The sequence below is a fragment of the Salmo salar genome, chromosome ssa17 (assembly GCF_905237065.1).
Source record: "Salmo salar chromosome ssa17, Ssal_v3.1, whole genome shotgun sequence".
NCBI classification, from domain to species: Eukaryota; Metazoa; Chordata; class Actinopteri; order Salmoniformes; family Salmonidae; genus Salmo; species Salmo salar.
Window position 1 is genome coordinate 2,671,833 of NC_059458.1, and position 14,909 is coordinate 2,686,741.

General features: G+C 41.8%; 1 protein-coding gene across 1 annotated transcript in view; it reads right to left on the reverse strand.

Moving 5' to 3' along the window:
• Positions 1–1,740: 1,740 nt before the first annotated feature.
• The window catches only part of LOC123728311 (SH3 and multiple ankyrin repeat domains protein 3-like), a 406,162-nt gene continuing 392,993 nt past the window's right edge, over positions 1,741–14,909 (reverse strand). The window contains 2 exon segments of the mRNA XM_045700351.1: positions 1,741–6,231; positions 14,753–14,883. Of these exon segments, the coding sequence (XP_045556307.1) occupies positions 5,667–6,231; positions 14,753–14,883 (696 nt within the window). The 3' untranslated portion in view covers positions 1,741–5,666.

Here is a 14,909-nt window from a genome sequence, read left to right on the forward strand (position 1 = left end):
TGTTACGGATTTGTCAGTTCTTAAGATCCTGGACTGCATATTTAATGTTGCGTATGGAAAATACCTTTGTTTATCAGATATCTCATGTATCCTATGAACTGTGATAATTTGTCTCTGTTGCCCGTGTGCTTCACTCTCAAGGTTTTAGCCAAGGTTGTTAGTGTAATTTCAACCACCTTCAGAAATAAATATTTTATGTGCACAGCTCAAATGTTAACAATTAATACATTTTTGAATTCTGTAATGACTACTGGGAAACTGCAGAGCCACAAGGCTGCAAAGGGTCTCTGAGTTTCCAGGGGAAAAACACAGGTCAAAACTGACATGGCAGTTGGCACAGCTAAAACTCTGGCCAAAGTAGATCTCAGCAGCAAGACCAATGAGGAGCCGACACACAGAAGTCATGTTTTTAATTATAAATGTATTACATAATATAACAAACATAGATCTCTGTGGTGGAGCCATCACAGCACTCAGGTCTCTGGACCTGCCTCAGCCTCACTACCCCGCCTCCCTTCTCTATATGTTCCCTTATGGATGATAAGAGAACCATGCCTCTGGGTGAAAAGGGTTCTTGTCAATGGTGCAACTAACCGTAACGTGTTTAATTTTTTTTTTAATGTTGTTCTTTTTCCAGACATCTACTCAATGGCCAGTGTGTCCTCTCTTCTATTCCAAGTCTATACCCACACACCTTTCAGCACGGTGCGTTTGGGAGTAGACACTCAGATGCTAGTTAGAAGCAGGTAGCCTAGGTGTTTCCCTCTCTACAGACCATTTGAATTTCAGCAGGAAAATTACACTTGAGTATGCCCTTGCTGTATCTGAGATTACATAGAACTGTATCTTAAAATAGTCACAGTAACACTGTCTGGCGAAAATCTGTACATATATAGCACCAAAGTGAACGCTACTATTTTATTCTAGTTAGCTAGCGATCTGACCTTTCACATTTTCACCTCCTACCACATGTGACATATGCTGTCAGGATTCATTCAACAATGCTAAACTATTGAATAACATAAATCTACTGAGGTTGACATTGTGTTCATCATTAGTTTCAGCTAAGCTACAGTTCTGTGTGGAGTTCAGTGTCTTGAAGAAGATATGGGATGCCTGGGGGATCAAGAGGAGGGGATGTTTAGATGGGCCAGGCATGGTCCAGACATGGCCTGTAATAGATCCACCCTGTTAAACTTCACAGTGCAAACAAGGAGAAAATCAACAATGAAAGAAAAACCCCTTTGAATGATGATAAGATCATTTGATCCAGTGGTGGGTCTACCAGATCCCCTGGATTAAACAATAGGAATCACGACTCCGTCTCACCATGTAGATTGTGCTTTGTTGATTAGAAAAGAAGATGAAGTCGACCGTACAAGAGAAACTCATTGGTGTGAATGACGTGTCTGCCTCAGCTCTCTGTGTCCTGTAGCATGTGTTTGCATCTGTATAAGCTACCTGTGGTCAACCCACTGAGGGGTCCAACTAGGTTCTCCATCACTAGATTCTTTCCTAACCAGGAAAGCAACTGGAGTCCAAGCTGCACTGTGTATATGAGCACACGTGCATGCCTGCATGTGTGTACAGTATGTGTGTATGTATGTGCTGTGTGTAAACCCATGTCAGCATCTCTCAGCATCAGTTAGACAAGCTGTATAACTCATCACAGTTAAACCAAACAATACTTTGATACCTTGTCTCAAAAATATAAATATAAATGTTAATAATGCAAGCTCATAAAATCCATTTTTCAGTTTATATATATATTCCTTTACAAAACATAAAAACGTCTGCAGTTCCACTCCAAAAAGGTTGTGTCCAGACAGTGAAGCTAAATGAATGTCTGTAGTTCTCAAGATTCCCAGGAGATGGCACCATATTAGTGAGTAACAGCTCAACAACATCCAGACTAAGGTAGTACTAAGGAAGAAGAAAAATATACCATTGAAAGTTTATTTTTTGGCACGTTTTTCCTTCTTTGTTTTTTTTGTTGTCAGTCCTCTTCAAAATCACCTCATCATAGCATACCCTTAAAAACTCTGAACGTCTGAAAAGGGAAAAGAGGACAGAGTGTATAACTGGATGAAACGGGGAGCAGAGGGCCAGTGCTTCTGGTCATGGAGAGAGTCATAGAGAGGTGTTGTAGAGCAAATGGTAATACTGTAATTGTCTGTGTCTCTGTCTCCCATTAAAGCCACAGCCCAAACCCTGCCCACTGCCGATTCCCCCACACACACAGACAGGGGCTACACATGAACAGACAGAATGTAATAAATAAAAATTGAAGTTCTCCCCAGTATATTCTCTCTCTCTCTCTCTAATAGATATCAAAGGGTCCTGTAATGATTATACATCTGGATTTCAGTGTGTGCACCACGTGTGTGACACAGCCACTGCCAGGAATCTCTGATGTAATTAAGGCTACAGCGGACCACCTTTGAGGGTTTGAACAACTTACACGCACACCTACCACCTACCACACACATACACACCCAGCACACATACATACACACACTACCACACACACACACACACAGCAGAGAGGGGGTTGTGTACAGAGAGTCAGGGTGTTCCTCCAGTCACAGCATACATGCACTGTAATGATGGGTGGCTGTAATGCTAGCACCTTGTTTTGTGCAAATCATCTCCTAGTTCATAGAAAATAATAAAAATCGGATCACACCTTTTTTCCTAGGTGGTTAACTATGCATATATGCCAAACATTCATATATATATATATATATCTATAGAATTTTTGATTTTCAAAAATGTATATGAAAACTATCATATATATACATTGCTTGTGATTAATATAAAAAGCAAATATTCGTGTTTTGTTCAGATTTCCTTTTGAGAGGATCTACTATTTTTTGTTTCTCCTTTTCTTAATGTTCACTCTGAAATTCATGTTAGGTGAGTGAATAGAAAAATGTATCTTCTAAACATCATAATCCAAGAGCTACAAAATCCACACCTCCATTATAGAAACACAAACCAACAATCAACCCAACACAAAAGCCAAGGAGTCAGGCGGTATGGTAGTGTCCCAAATTATATCCTTTTCCTTATATAGTGCCCCAAAATGTAAATCTCTGATCAAAAGAAGGGCACGGTAGGGTTAAGGATGTCATTTGGGACAACACCCATGTCACCAGAGTCAGAAGTGAAATCATCTGTGAGGTCCGATGTGAGACAGTGAGCGTTATCCCTACAACGTTGACACAACATTGAATTTAACACCCGCTTACTCAAAACGGTGACAAAATAAAGTTTCACAGAGATAGTTTGGACTGGTGTGTGGCTCCGTGACAAAGATATTCACTTAGCATAAAGGTTTCAGTGCTGCTGTTGACTAGTAAAGGTTTTAGTGGTTGTAGTGTCCACCATTCAGGGGACTCCGTTATACAACAATGTAGATATAAATGTATTATAGAGAACAGACATGCTTCACTGTTGTGACACTCCAATATACTACATATTCTTTACCTACAAATAGCAATAATAAACTTGTATAATAGGAAATCATGTCAGCTCTTTATAAGACGCTCATGACAGTTCTATCATGACAGTTCTATCATGTCAGTTCTAACATGACAGTTCTATCATGACAGTTCTATCATGTCAGTTCCATCATGACAGTTCTATCATGACAGTTCTAACATGACAGTTCCATCATGACAGTTCTATCATGTCAGTTCTATCATGACAGTTCTATCATGACAGTTCTATCTGCAGTATTCAGAACATTTCTTCCTCCTGAACACACCATTGTTGTTCTCCCAGAGAGTATGGATCTAATGCTGTGCTGTTGTGTGAATGACACTCACTGTCTCTGACTGTTGAGAGAAGCAACTCACATTACAATTGTTGATTTTGTTTTTTTAAACACCTTTCTTAAGACATCTGTTCTCCCAAACCATGGTCTCAGATGTATGTAAGGATGCTACCGGTCTTAGTTTGGATGAGAACTGTGTGTGTATGTGTGTGTATGTGTGTGTGTCTGCGTGTGTGAATGTAAGGGTGTTATTTGTTTGACTATGTGACTGTTCATGTGTGTATATATATGTCTCTATATCTGAGTATGTGTTGAGGTCACAGGGTCACTGGGGTTAAACTGGGATGTCACACCCCTCACTGTGTGGGATGCCCTTCAGTATGACGGAAGACCGTAAGAAAACAAACAGAAATTAAACCACAACCCTCTTTTCAAGATGTGATGCAACTTTTCATGCTTCTGTTCAGGAAAGGGTGACCATGTAAGGACAGTTCATCAACAGTGGGTTGTATATAGAATACCATGTATAGTTTTACTAAAGTTGTATATTTTATGACAAAATTTAATTTGTATATATCTATTAACTTTTTTTCAAATATATATATTTATATAATTGGTAAAAACAAGTAAATTATTGGTTCAATAAATGTTAAAGTTTTCTCTCTGTCCTTTGTCTAGAAGTAGGAGTCAGATGCTCTTTAGTTTATTACATATCTTCATTTCAACATTCTGTCGTTTTTTTCCCCCTCAAAACTATTTAAATACATTTATATCATATTTATCTATAATATTCCCTTTGGAAACCAAAAGCAAAATGTTTTGATTATGAAAAAAGCCACTAGTGTTGGTTAAACATTCTCCAAATATAATAGATAGCAGTGTCAGTCCTCAAGAAGGTCCCAGGATGGAGGAGTTTTCCCTATGTGGTCTCCAACGCGGAGCTCCGTCTCTGGGCTCAAGTGTCTGTAGTTTAATTACAATGCCAGGCAGAGAGGAGAGAGGCCCATGTCAGTACTGTCAGTATGTCAACATTATGTCAGTTCTAGGTCAGTACTGTGTCTATACGCCTGTGTTCGCTGTAGCTGAGCAGATCTCTGAACTTTCCTTATGGTTAGAGATTCATCCTCCTCCTTCTTCATGCAAACAGGGAATCCTTCTGAGGCCAAAAACAGCAGGCAAAGAGATAGAGGGAAGGGATGGAGGGAGAAAGAGAAGGAGATGTACAAAGAAGGAATGGTCTGTGGGAGAGGTTAAAGGTGTGACTAGAGGAGCAACAACAGAAGCTGGTACAAATTAAATGTTCTAATAGGAGCTCATGCAAGATTCTCTCCTGCAAAGAATTTCTTCAAAGTAGAAGTCTAAGTATTGTTATCCATTTGTTTACTCCAATTAGGGCAGGGGTGGTAGGCTTAGGGGAATTTAATAAAGGAAAATATATTTAATTAGTTTACTCCAATTTGGGGAGGGGTGGTAGGGTTAGGGGGAAAAATATATACACTACCGGTCAAAAGTTTTTGAACACCTACTCATTCAGTGCAGTGCTGAGAGTATAAATACAAAAACGTACACTTTCAGAAACATCAAAATGAAAACAAATTCACCTAAAAATTAAAACTAGCTGCACCTAAAATGAAAACTAGCTCCACCTAAAAATGGAGCTAGTTTAAAAGCTCTCTCTTGTTTTCTCTCTGTTTCTGTCTCTCTCTCCATCTCCCTCTCTCTCTCTTTCTCCATCTCCCTCTCTCCATCTCCCTCTCTCTCTCTCCCCCATCTCCCTCTTTACCCCTCTCTCTCCCTCTCTCTCCACATCTCCCTCTCCCCATCTATCTCTCTCCATCTCCCTTTCTTTCTCTCCCTCTCTATCTACCTCTCTCTCTCATAGCAGGGGTCAGCTCTCCAGCAGTTGTTTAAGTGCTCGTTCGATGTTCATGCGGTGTCCCACGCGCGTCACCCCCAGCTCAGCAAAGTCATCCTTGGTGAGTGCCGGGAGGTGCGAGCCCTCGATCTCGTGCTCTTGAAAGCCGGCTCTGTGCTCCCCCAGGTTGATGCTCTCCAGCCAGTCTCCAACGTCGTACTTGTTCCACAGGTGGAGGGGCTTCTGGTGGAAGGGCCTGAGGGCCAGGAGGGGCGAGCCCAGCCCGGGGGAGTGACAAGGGGACGGGGAGGGTGAGCGGGACCGGGCGCTGGAGCTCCTCATAACAAAGCGTACCTCTTTGGGCTCATGGTGCAGGCTGAGGCTGGACGACTTGAGGATGGTGTGGTGCGGCGTGGTGGGTGAGGTGGGTAGGCCGAAGCCTGGGAGTCGGCTGAGGGGGTCACCACGATCCGGGGAGCCCGAGCCAGGGCTTGGAGTGCGGCGTGTAACGGGAAAGCGGCTGCCAGGCCGGATGGTGTAGGTGGTGCCGTAGCTTCTCTGGGAAATGGTGTGGAGCTCTCCTAGACTGCTGAAAAGTCTGGAGGAGAGAAATATGAAGAGAGAGAAAGAGAAAGAGAGGGAGGTTAGGAGGTGAAGAGGGTGAGAGGGATACAGAGAAAGAAAGATACAGAGAGAGCAAGCGCAATGGGATGTAGAGAAAGAAAGGCAGAGGTAAAGAGATATTAGAACAACATCACCGTGTTTTTATCTATAAAGCTTCACACAAGTAGAAAGAGCCATTTGATCTGTTGAGCCTTTGGAACATCAAGCCACTCAATGTGGGCTGCAAGGTTAGTGACTGTTAGTGAGAGCAAGCTAGGTAACCTCACAGCAAGATCAAAAGCTTCAGTATTTTCAACTATTTAGTTGGATCATGACTTAAAGGCCTACTACAGGATGGCCCACTCTCCTTGGGCTCAGGAGAGAGGAACATGGTAAAGCATGTGACAGAGCAAAAATGTGTTCTATAGTGCCTTCAGAAAGTATTCATACCCCTTGACTTATTCAAAATTTTGTTGCGTTACAGCCTGAATTCAAAATGGATTAAATTGATTTTTTTCTCACCCATCTACACACAATACCCAGTAATGACGAAGTGAAAACATGTTTGTAGAATTTTTGCAAATTTATTGAAAATGAAATACAGAAATATCTAATTTACATAAGTATTCACACCACTGAGTCAATACTTTTAAGAAGCACCTTTGGCAGCGATAACAGCTGTGAGTCTTTCTAGGTAAGTCTCTAAGAGCTCTGAACACCTGGATTGTGCAACATTTACCCATTATTCTTTTCAAAATTCTTCAAGCTCTGTTAAATTGGTTGTTGATCATTGCTAGACAACCATTTTCAGGTCTTGCCATAGATGTTCAAGTAGATTTAAGTCAAAACTGTAACTCGGCCACTGTCTTCTTGGTAAGCAACTAGTGTAGATCTGGCCTTGTATTTTAGGTTATTGTCCTGCTGAAAGGTGAATTAATCTCCCAGTGTCTGGTGGAAAGCAGACTGAACCAGGATTTCCTCTAGGATTTTGCCTGTGCTTAGTTACATTTAGTTTATTTTTATCCTGAAAAATCCTCAGTCCTTAACCATTACATGTATCAAAGCTGGGACCGAGAGACTGAAAAACAGCTTCCATCTCAAGGCCATCAGACTGCTTAAAAGCAACCACTAACTCAGAGAGGCTGCTGCCTACATTGAGACCCAATCACTGGACACTTTAACACTTTAATAAATTGATCACTAGTCACTTATACAATGCATTCTAAATAATACCACTTTAATAATGTTTACATATCTTACATTACTCATATCACATGTATTTACTGTATTTTATATCATCTGTTTCACCTTGCCTATGCCGCTCGGCCATGTCTCATCCATATACTTACATGTACATATTCTCATTCACCCCTTTAGATTTGTGTGTATTATGTAGTTGTTGGGGAATTGTTAGATTACTTGTTAGATATTACTGCACTGTCGGAACTAGAAGTACAAGCATTTCGCTTCACTCGCATTAACATCTGCTAAACATGTGATTTGATTTGATTTTGACAAGCATACCCATAACATGATGCAGCCACCACTTTGCTTGAAAATATAGAGAGTGGTACTATTGGATTTGCCCCAAACATAACACGTTGTATTCAGGACACATTTTTTGCATTATTACTTTAGTGCCTTGTTGCAAACAGGATGCATGTTTTGCAATATTATTATTCTGTACAGTCTTCCTTCTTTTCACTCTGTCAATTAGGTTAGTATTGTGGAGTAACTACAATGTCGTTGGTCCATCCTCAGCTTTCTCCTATCACAGCCATTAAACTCTGTAACTGTTTTAAAATCACCAACAGAGTGAGTGCATGCAACTAATTATGTGACTTGCTAAGCAAATTCTTACTCCTGAACTTATTTAGGTATATTTAGACATTTCAGCTTTTCATTTTAATTAATTTGTAAAATAATTGAAAAACATAATTCCACTTTGACATTATGGGGTATTGTGTGTAGGCCAGTGACAAAAATCTAAATTGTAATCAGTTTTAAATCCAGGCTGTCACACAACAAAATGTGGAAATAAGTCAAGAGGTGTGAATACTTTCTGAAGGCACCGTATCTACCAATTCCCTCGGTAGTCTCTCTGTAGTCTCTCTCTCTGTAGTCTCTCTCTCTGTAGTCTCTCTGTCTGTAGTCTCTCTCTGTCTGTAGTCTCTCTCTGGCTGTAGTCTCTCTCTGGCTGTAGTCTCTCTGTCTATAGTCTCTCTCTGTCTGTCTGTAGTCTCTCTTTGTCTGTAGTCTCTCTGTCTGTAGTCTCTCTGTCTGTAGTCTCTCTCTGGCTGTAGTCTTTCTCTGTCTGTAGTCTCGCTCTCTGTAGTCTCTCTGTCTGTAGTCTCTCTGTCTGTAGTCTCTCTGTCTGTAGTCTCTCTGTCTGTAGTCTCTCTCTGTCTGTAGTCTCTCTCTGTCTGTAGTCTCTCTCTGTCTGTAGTCTCTCTGTCTGTAGTCTCTCTGTCTGTAGTCTCTCTGTCTGCAGTCTCTCTCTGTCTGTAGTTGCTCTCTGTCTGTAGTCTCTCTCTGTCTGTAGTCTTTCTCTGTCTGTAGTCTTTCTCTGTCTGTAGTCTCTCTGTCTGTAGTCTCTTTGTCTGTAGTCTCTCTGTCTGTAGTCTCTCTGTCTGTAGTCTCTCTCTGTCTGTAGTCTCTCTGTCTGTAGTCTCTCTGTCTGTAGTCTCTCTGTCTGTAGTCTCTCTCTGTCTGTAGTCTCTCTTTGTACGTAGTCTCTCTTTGTATGTAGTCTGTCTGTAGTCTCTCTTTGTCTGTAGTCTCTCTCTGTCTGTAGTCTCTCTCTGTCTGTAGTCTCTCTGTCTGTAGTCTCTCTGTCTGTAGTCTCTCTGTCTGTAGTCTCTCTGTCTGGTATCTTTCTTTGTTCTCTTTCGGTTTCCTCTCTCCGGTCACTGGCATATGGAGCGCATGAGACACAAGAGCTGTATACCGTCTAGCTAGTGGAAGATGATCCAGCAACACTAAGCTCACTTTGACAGAGCAAATCACTGAGAGTACCTCTGCTGATCACTCTCGATCTTTCACTCCCTCTCTATCTTTCCTTCTCTCTTTTGTAAATTACTTTAGTGAAACTTCATTCCGTCTCATTGCCAAGTGAGTTGTCCTCTCACACTCAGAGTCCTCATCAGCATTTCCCTAGCTCCCACTGCTCAGTTTCACTGATGCCCATTCTAAATTCCACTGAGACTCAGAAACTGTCATGTCAGCCAGCATGGTAGCTCCAGTCTCACAGACGGGACCCAGAAACTGGTGCAGTTTCACTAGTGGCCATTCTTAACTCTATAGAGACTCAGAATCTGGTCCTGACTCCCAGCATGGGAGGATAGCTTCTCAGATGTCCATTTTTAAACTCTCCTTTGAACTAACTTTGACATGGAAACCCTATTCCCTCTTAGAACCCTTACCCTGACTCTAAAATAGACATGAAATGGCATGTTTTTCTTTAATGGCCCAGTATAAAGCCATGTGGATGTGTGATGGAGGGTGTTAGTGATTCTTTACTGTCACAGGAACATGATACAAGCTTCCTGTGACCTCCAACAAATTACAGAGCTGTAGCATAATTGGTCAAAACCTGACCATGACTTCAACCACACACACAAACAAGAACACACGCAAACATACACAAATTAAAGCAGTGAACATTATTTACTTGTGTCAGCATATTTTGGGTCAAAAAGCTGACCATGCATGCAGTAAGAGTAAGGGTCATGTCTCTATTGCTCTACAATAGACAGGGGTAGGGCTCTGTATGGGAGAAAAAATGGTCTCCTCTATGGGAAAGAAAGGAGAGAGCGAGCTATGGCAGCTACAACACTAGCTCAGTCCTCACACTGCAAATGATGTGCAAAGTAACGTATTCATACTACATCCCAGTGCTTTCCATGAATCTCACTACGGATTGTACTCTGTGTGCAGTGTTAGATAATGTTAGTAATGGTTTGATTATTTGTCTATGTTTGACGCTGTTTTAAATCACGGTGCAGTGTGAGTCCTGAGAGCTTTGAGGTGAAGAACAGTCAATACCGCAGGAATGAGAGGAGAGAGTGAGGGGTTAAGGGGAGGGAGGGGTGGAGAGGTGGGAAACAGCCAAGGCATTTGTGTGTGTGTGTTGGGAGAGGGCTATGGGCATGGGTTTAAGACGTAAGAGGGTTGGTAGCTACAGAGGTAGGCGGAGTGAGATGACATGAACTCCATGTGCACTTACACAGTCGTCTTGCCCTCCTGGGCGTACAGTCAGTTCTAGACCAATCAGATCAGAGCAGCGGGGCGGAGCATGCAAGGTGAGCAGAGAGAGAGCAATGGGAGAGAATGTTAGCATCAGTCCGTGAAACGTAGCCTGCTAGCCACACCTGGCTCTGCTTTAGATAACTCCGCTGGCCATGTTTGTGTGTGTGCATGCATGGTGAGTGTGTTTGTTAGTGTGTGTGTGTGTTTGTGTGTGTGTATGGTGCATGTGTTAGCGTGTGTTTATGTATGGGGTATGTGTGTGTCTGTGTGTGTGTATGGTGCATGTGTTAGCGTGTGTTTATGTATGGGGTATGTGTGTGTTTGTGTGTGTGTATGGTGCATGTGTTAGTGTTAGCGTGTGTTTATGTATGGTGTATGTGTGTGTCTGTGTGTGTGTATGGTGCATGTGTTAGTGTTAGCGTGTGTTTATGTATGGTGTATGTGTGTGTCTGTGTGTGTGTATGGTGCATGTGTTAGTGTTAGTGTGTGTTTATGTATGGGGTATGTGTGTGTTTGACATGACAACGACAGCAGAGTTGAGTAAATCAGAACCCGATGAGTCCAGCAGGCCACATGAGAGAGAAATGAGAACACAATTCACATCTCAAACACTGAACAAAACAATAAAGAATTCAAACCAAAATAAAACAACAAGAAACAGGATGAATGGCAAGAGTCTCCTGACTCTGTGTGTTTGTGGGTTTAAACTCAGGTTATGGAGACTCATAGTAATGTACAGTATAGTAGAGTAAAGTGTATAGTGTAGTGTGTGATAAGTAATTAGTCAGTGGACCAATGCCATCCCCAACACAGTCACTGATATCAAACAGAAACATATGTAACATAAATCAAAGATCAGAGAAGAACAGAAGACCAAGACCACAACTCAAACCAATGACAACCATGACTTCCTGAACCAGCTAAAGCTATGACAACATAGCATGGTGGACATGAATGAATGAGACATATAGCATTTGTGGCGGTATGAATACATATGAATGGGACAGACAGGGGATGGTGTTAAATGTATGGAGGAACACTGAGTGAGTGATCACACCAGAGAAATCACACGAGTGAGTTCTGCAACTGTGTGAAGAATGAGAGGGAGGAAGAGAGAGAAAGAATAATTGTGTGTATAATTTCTGCTTTTCCTTCCTTTAAACTGAAAAGGAAAAGTCAGTAGAAAAAGAAGTATCGGATGACGTTGGGGGCGGGACGAAGCAGAGGGGTTGATTTTGTTTGGATAAGGTCAAGACAAGTGAAATTAACTGAGGGAGAGGAGTGGGCCAATCAGAACACTCTGTCACATGACACATGTGACATCATGGTATGAGGGAATATAGGTGATGTCAGAGTCCAGCTCTGGGATTGGTTGAGTTGACAGTACGTGATACTTACTTCAAACACATGGTGAAATATCCAACACATTTGCTTTGCTATGCTATATGACTAACCATAACTACTCTATAAAATGCTATAATGGTAGTGTCCCTCAGAACCTTATCTGAGAACATTGCTGAGCTTCATGGAGAGAGAGTTGAGGCGAGCTCGCAGGCCACCATTACTGATCCTATCCACAACGAGGTCAGGGTGGTACTGGTAGTCATAACTGGTCCTCCTGCTCAGTAGACAAACACAGGCATCAGGGTTCCATCTCAATAGTCCTAAAATCACTTATTTTCCTCTCGCTTTCCTCTTCCCTTATTTACTTAATAGTCACCTCATCATATGATAGGAACTGGACAGGTGAAAGTGAATTCCAAGTAGGCATCCCACATGTTGCTTTCACCTGTTCAGAGCAGTTCGGTGCAGATTAAGGTGAGGAGAGGAATCCATTTGAAACTATTCAGATGCATCTGAAGACTCCTGATAGAAGACTATTGCTATCCGTAAGGCTGGTCAACTGAGCCTCACACTAACTAACTACATCTAAACTATTTTATACTCTATACATTTACATTTACGTAATTTAGCAGACGCTCTTATCCAGAGCGACTTACAAATTGGTGCATTCACCTATAGCCACTATCCCCTACCTACATCCACCAATCACTATTCATTATATGATCAACATAAGATATAATAGGCTACTAAAATAAGGAAGTCCAAACTAATAATAACAACTAAAGCACATTCATGTAAATGCAAGCAAATGTGCATTAATATTTCTACAATAGGCGACAGTTTACTCCACTGCATCTCTGCTGATGTGCTTGAAGCTGAGGGGGTGGGAGGGATCGTTCATGTAGCCCAATCTCTCTGAACGTTAAAGGGACAGTTCACTCCAGAACAATGTCAGATGTTTTTATACCTAAAAAGTCAGGCTAAAATGTATGTAGTCCATAACCAACATTTATGTAATTATATTGTATAGATGATCTTATATATAGTATGTGTAGATCCTGCTATTGTATATGCATCAGGAGAAGTCTGCAGATTCCATTCATTATTTGGTATCAGACATCTGACAGACTTTTGAGTTGTACTATCCCTTTAAGCAGTCAGAAGACCATAGTGGAAGGAGAGTGTGAACATGGTTGGTGACAAAAAGGAGAGAGATGGTAGGAATCTAAGGAGAGAGAGAGAGAGCTTGAGCTAGATGTTAACCATAACCACAGATGTAGAATCAGATTACCCAACCCCCAATTCGTAACTTAAACCACGTGGTGTTAAAAAACTATCTGATCCAGTATCAGTGGTTAGAGGCACCTTCTACCCAATCCTGCTGAACACTGCACATAGGAGAGAGGGAGGTGTGTGTGGAAAGGGTCAGTTGGCAGGGTCATAGGTCAGTGCCTAAATGTCAGAGGTGAGTGTATGTGTGTGAGATGAGAAGAAGCGTTCAGGAAGTGCATGCCTCCAGGCCCTGTGTTACCTTGTTTGCATTGACTGACTGATCGACCAACCCAGCACACACACGTGCATGCACACACACAGTGTTTTATTGACTGTTATTAGATTTAGAGCTGATTTACTGACTAGATACAACAAAGCCGACTGTGGATGGCAGGCCAATGCTGTCACCATGGAAACTGGGAACAGAGTGTAGAACTCAGCATGTTCCAGGTGGTCTATAATCTCTGTACTGTACAGAATTACATCATCAAATTATTTGAGATGATCTGAGGTTTACTCAGTCTAGACCTAGCAGTCCTAATTAGAGAAAATGTACTGTACATTGTACATCTTTAAAGAGCCACACAAAATACTCTTTAAATCTCCAATCAGTTACTGAAAACATATACATTTTACATTATAATGGTGGAGTCTCAGAGAGATACAGTACTAAATGTATATAGGTTATATTTGGAATTACACATAGTCATGGTTTATGGCCCTCCACAGGAAGTGATTTACTAGTTACTGTATGATGAGCCTGATGTCTCATTGTATTGGTCGAGAGGTCAGGTAGTGGATCATGCAAACAAGGAAACAACTGACATGGCGGTTTGATAAATACAAATAAAAAAATCTGAAAATGTAAGTAGGGTTATTTCATTCCCATGGGGTTAGTTGTTAGGCTGGTTAGGAAAAAATATAAAATGACTTTGGGTTTACCCTAGAGGCTATAAACTTAAGGTTTACTCTCTTCCATGTCCGTGTCACATCTGTAGGAATACAAAGGACTTTCAGTAGAACAATGGAAATAAAAGAAATGGCGTGTCAAACAGTCACTCCATAGGTATCATGGATGGAGCTGCATTCTGATGAAGGTTCCACACCAACATGTCTAAGAGTAATCTCAACTCTAACCCTATTACCCCACCTTAATATTGCTAATACCAGATGGGGAGAGGGATGGGGATTGCTAATGAAAGGGCCTGTTTGACCTAGCATTGCTAAGGAAGACTAACGCTAGCATCGTACCATTGGCTAGGTGTGTCTTCAACCCTCAGTCTCTCTTATTTACTTACCACTGCAGTCGGCTGTGCAGGGGATAGGGCGGCAGTGGCATACTTTGTCATGGGAAAGAGCAAACCATGCACAACACACCCAGCAGTGATCATTAGAATTCAATATTTACACATTTTTTTATGCTTTGTTTTTAACCTAACGTGGAACTATTTGAACAGTAAGAGCTGAGTGGATATGTAAAAGCTGTGTAGCCTAATGGAACCTTGCTTCATCCACCCAAAAGGTGTTGGATTCCTTCTTGATTCTTGATTACTTGAAGGAAGGGAGGAAAGAATGATGCATCTTGAAGTACTTGAATAGGGCCTAAGGTTGGTTTGGCAATGTTCAGTTAGCCTCCCTCTGTCCTATCTTACCTGGCGCCTGTCACAGGGGACTTCCTCCCAGGGTCCAGCGATGACCCCAGTGGCTCCTCCTCCCCCAGTGACCTGGTATCCTTATTCAGCTGCTGCAATCTGGAACTTAGTTCCCCCATCACCGATGGTTTCCCCCCTCCTCACCCCCCAGCCCCAA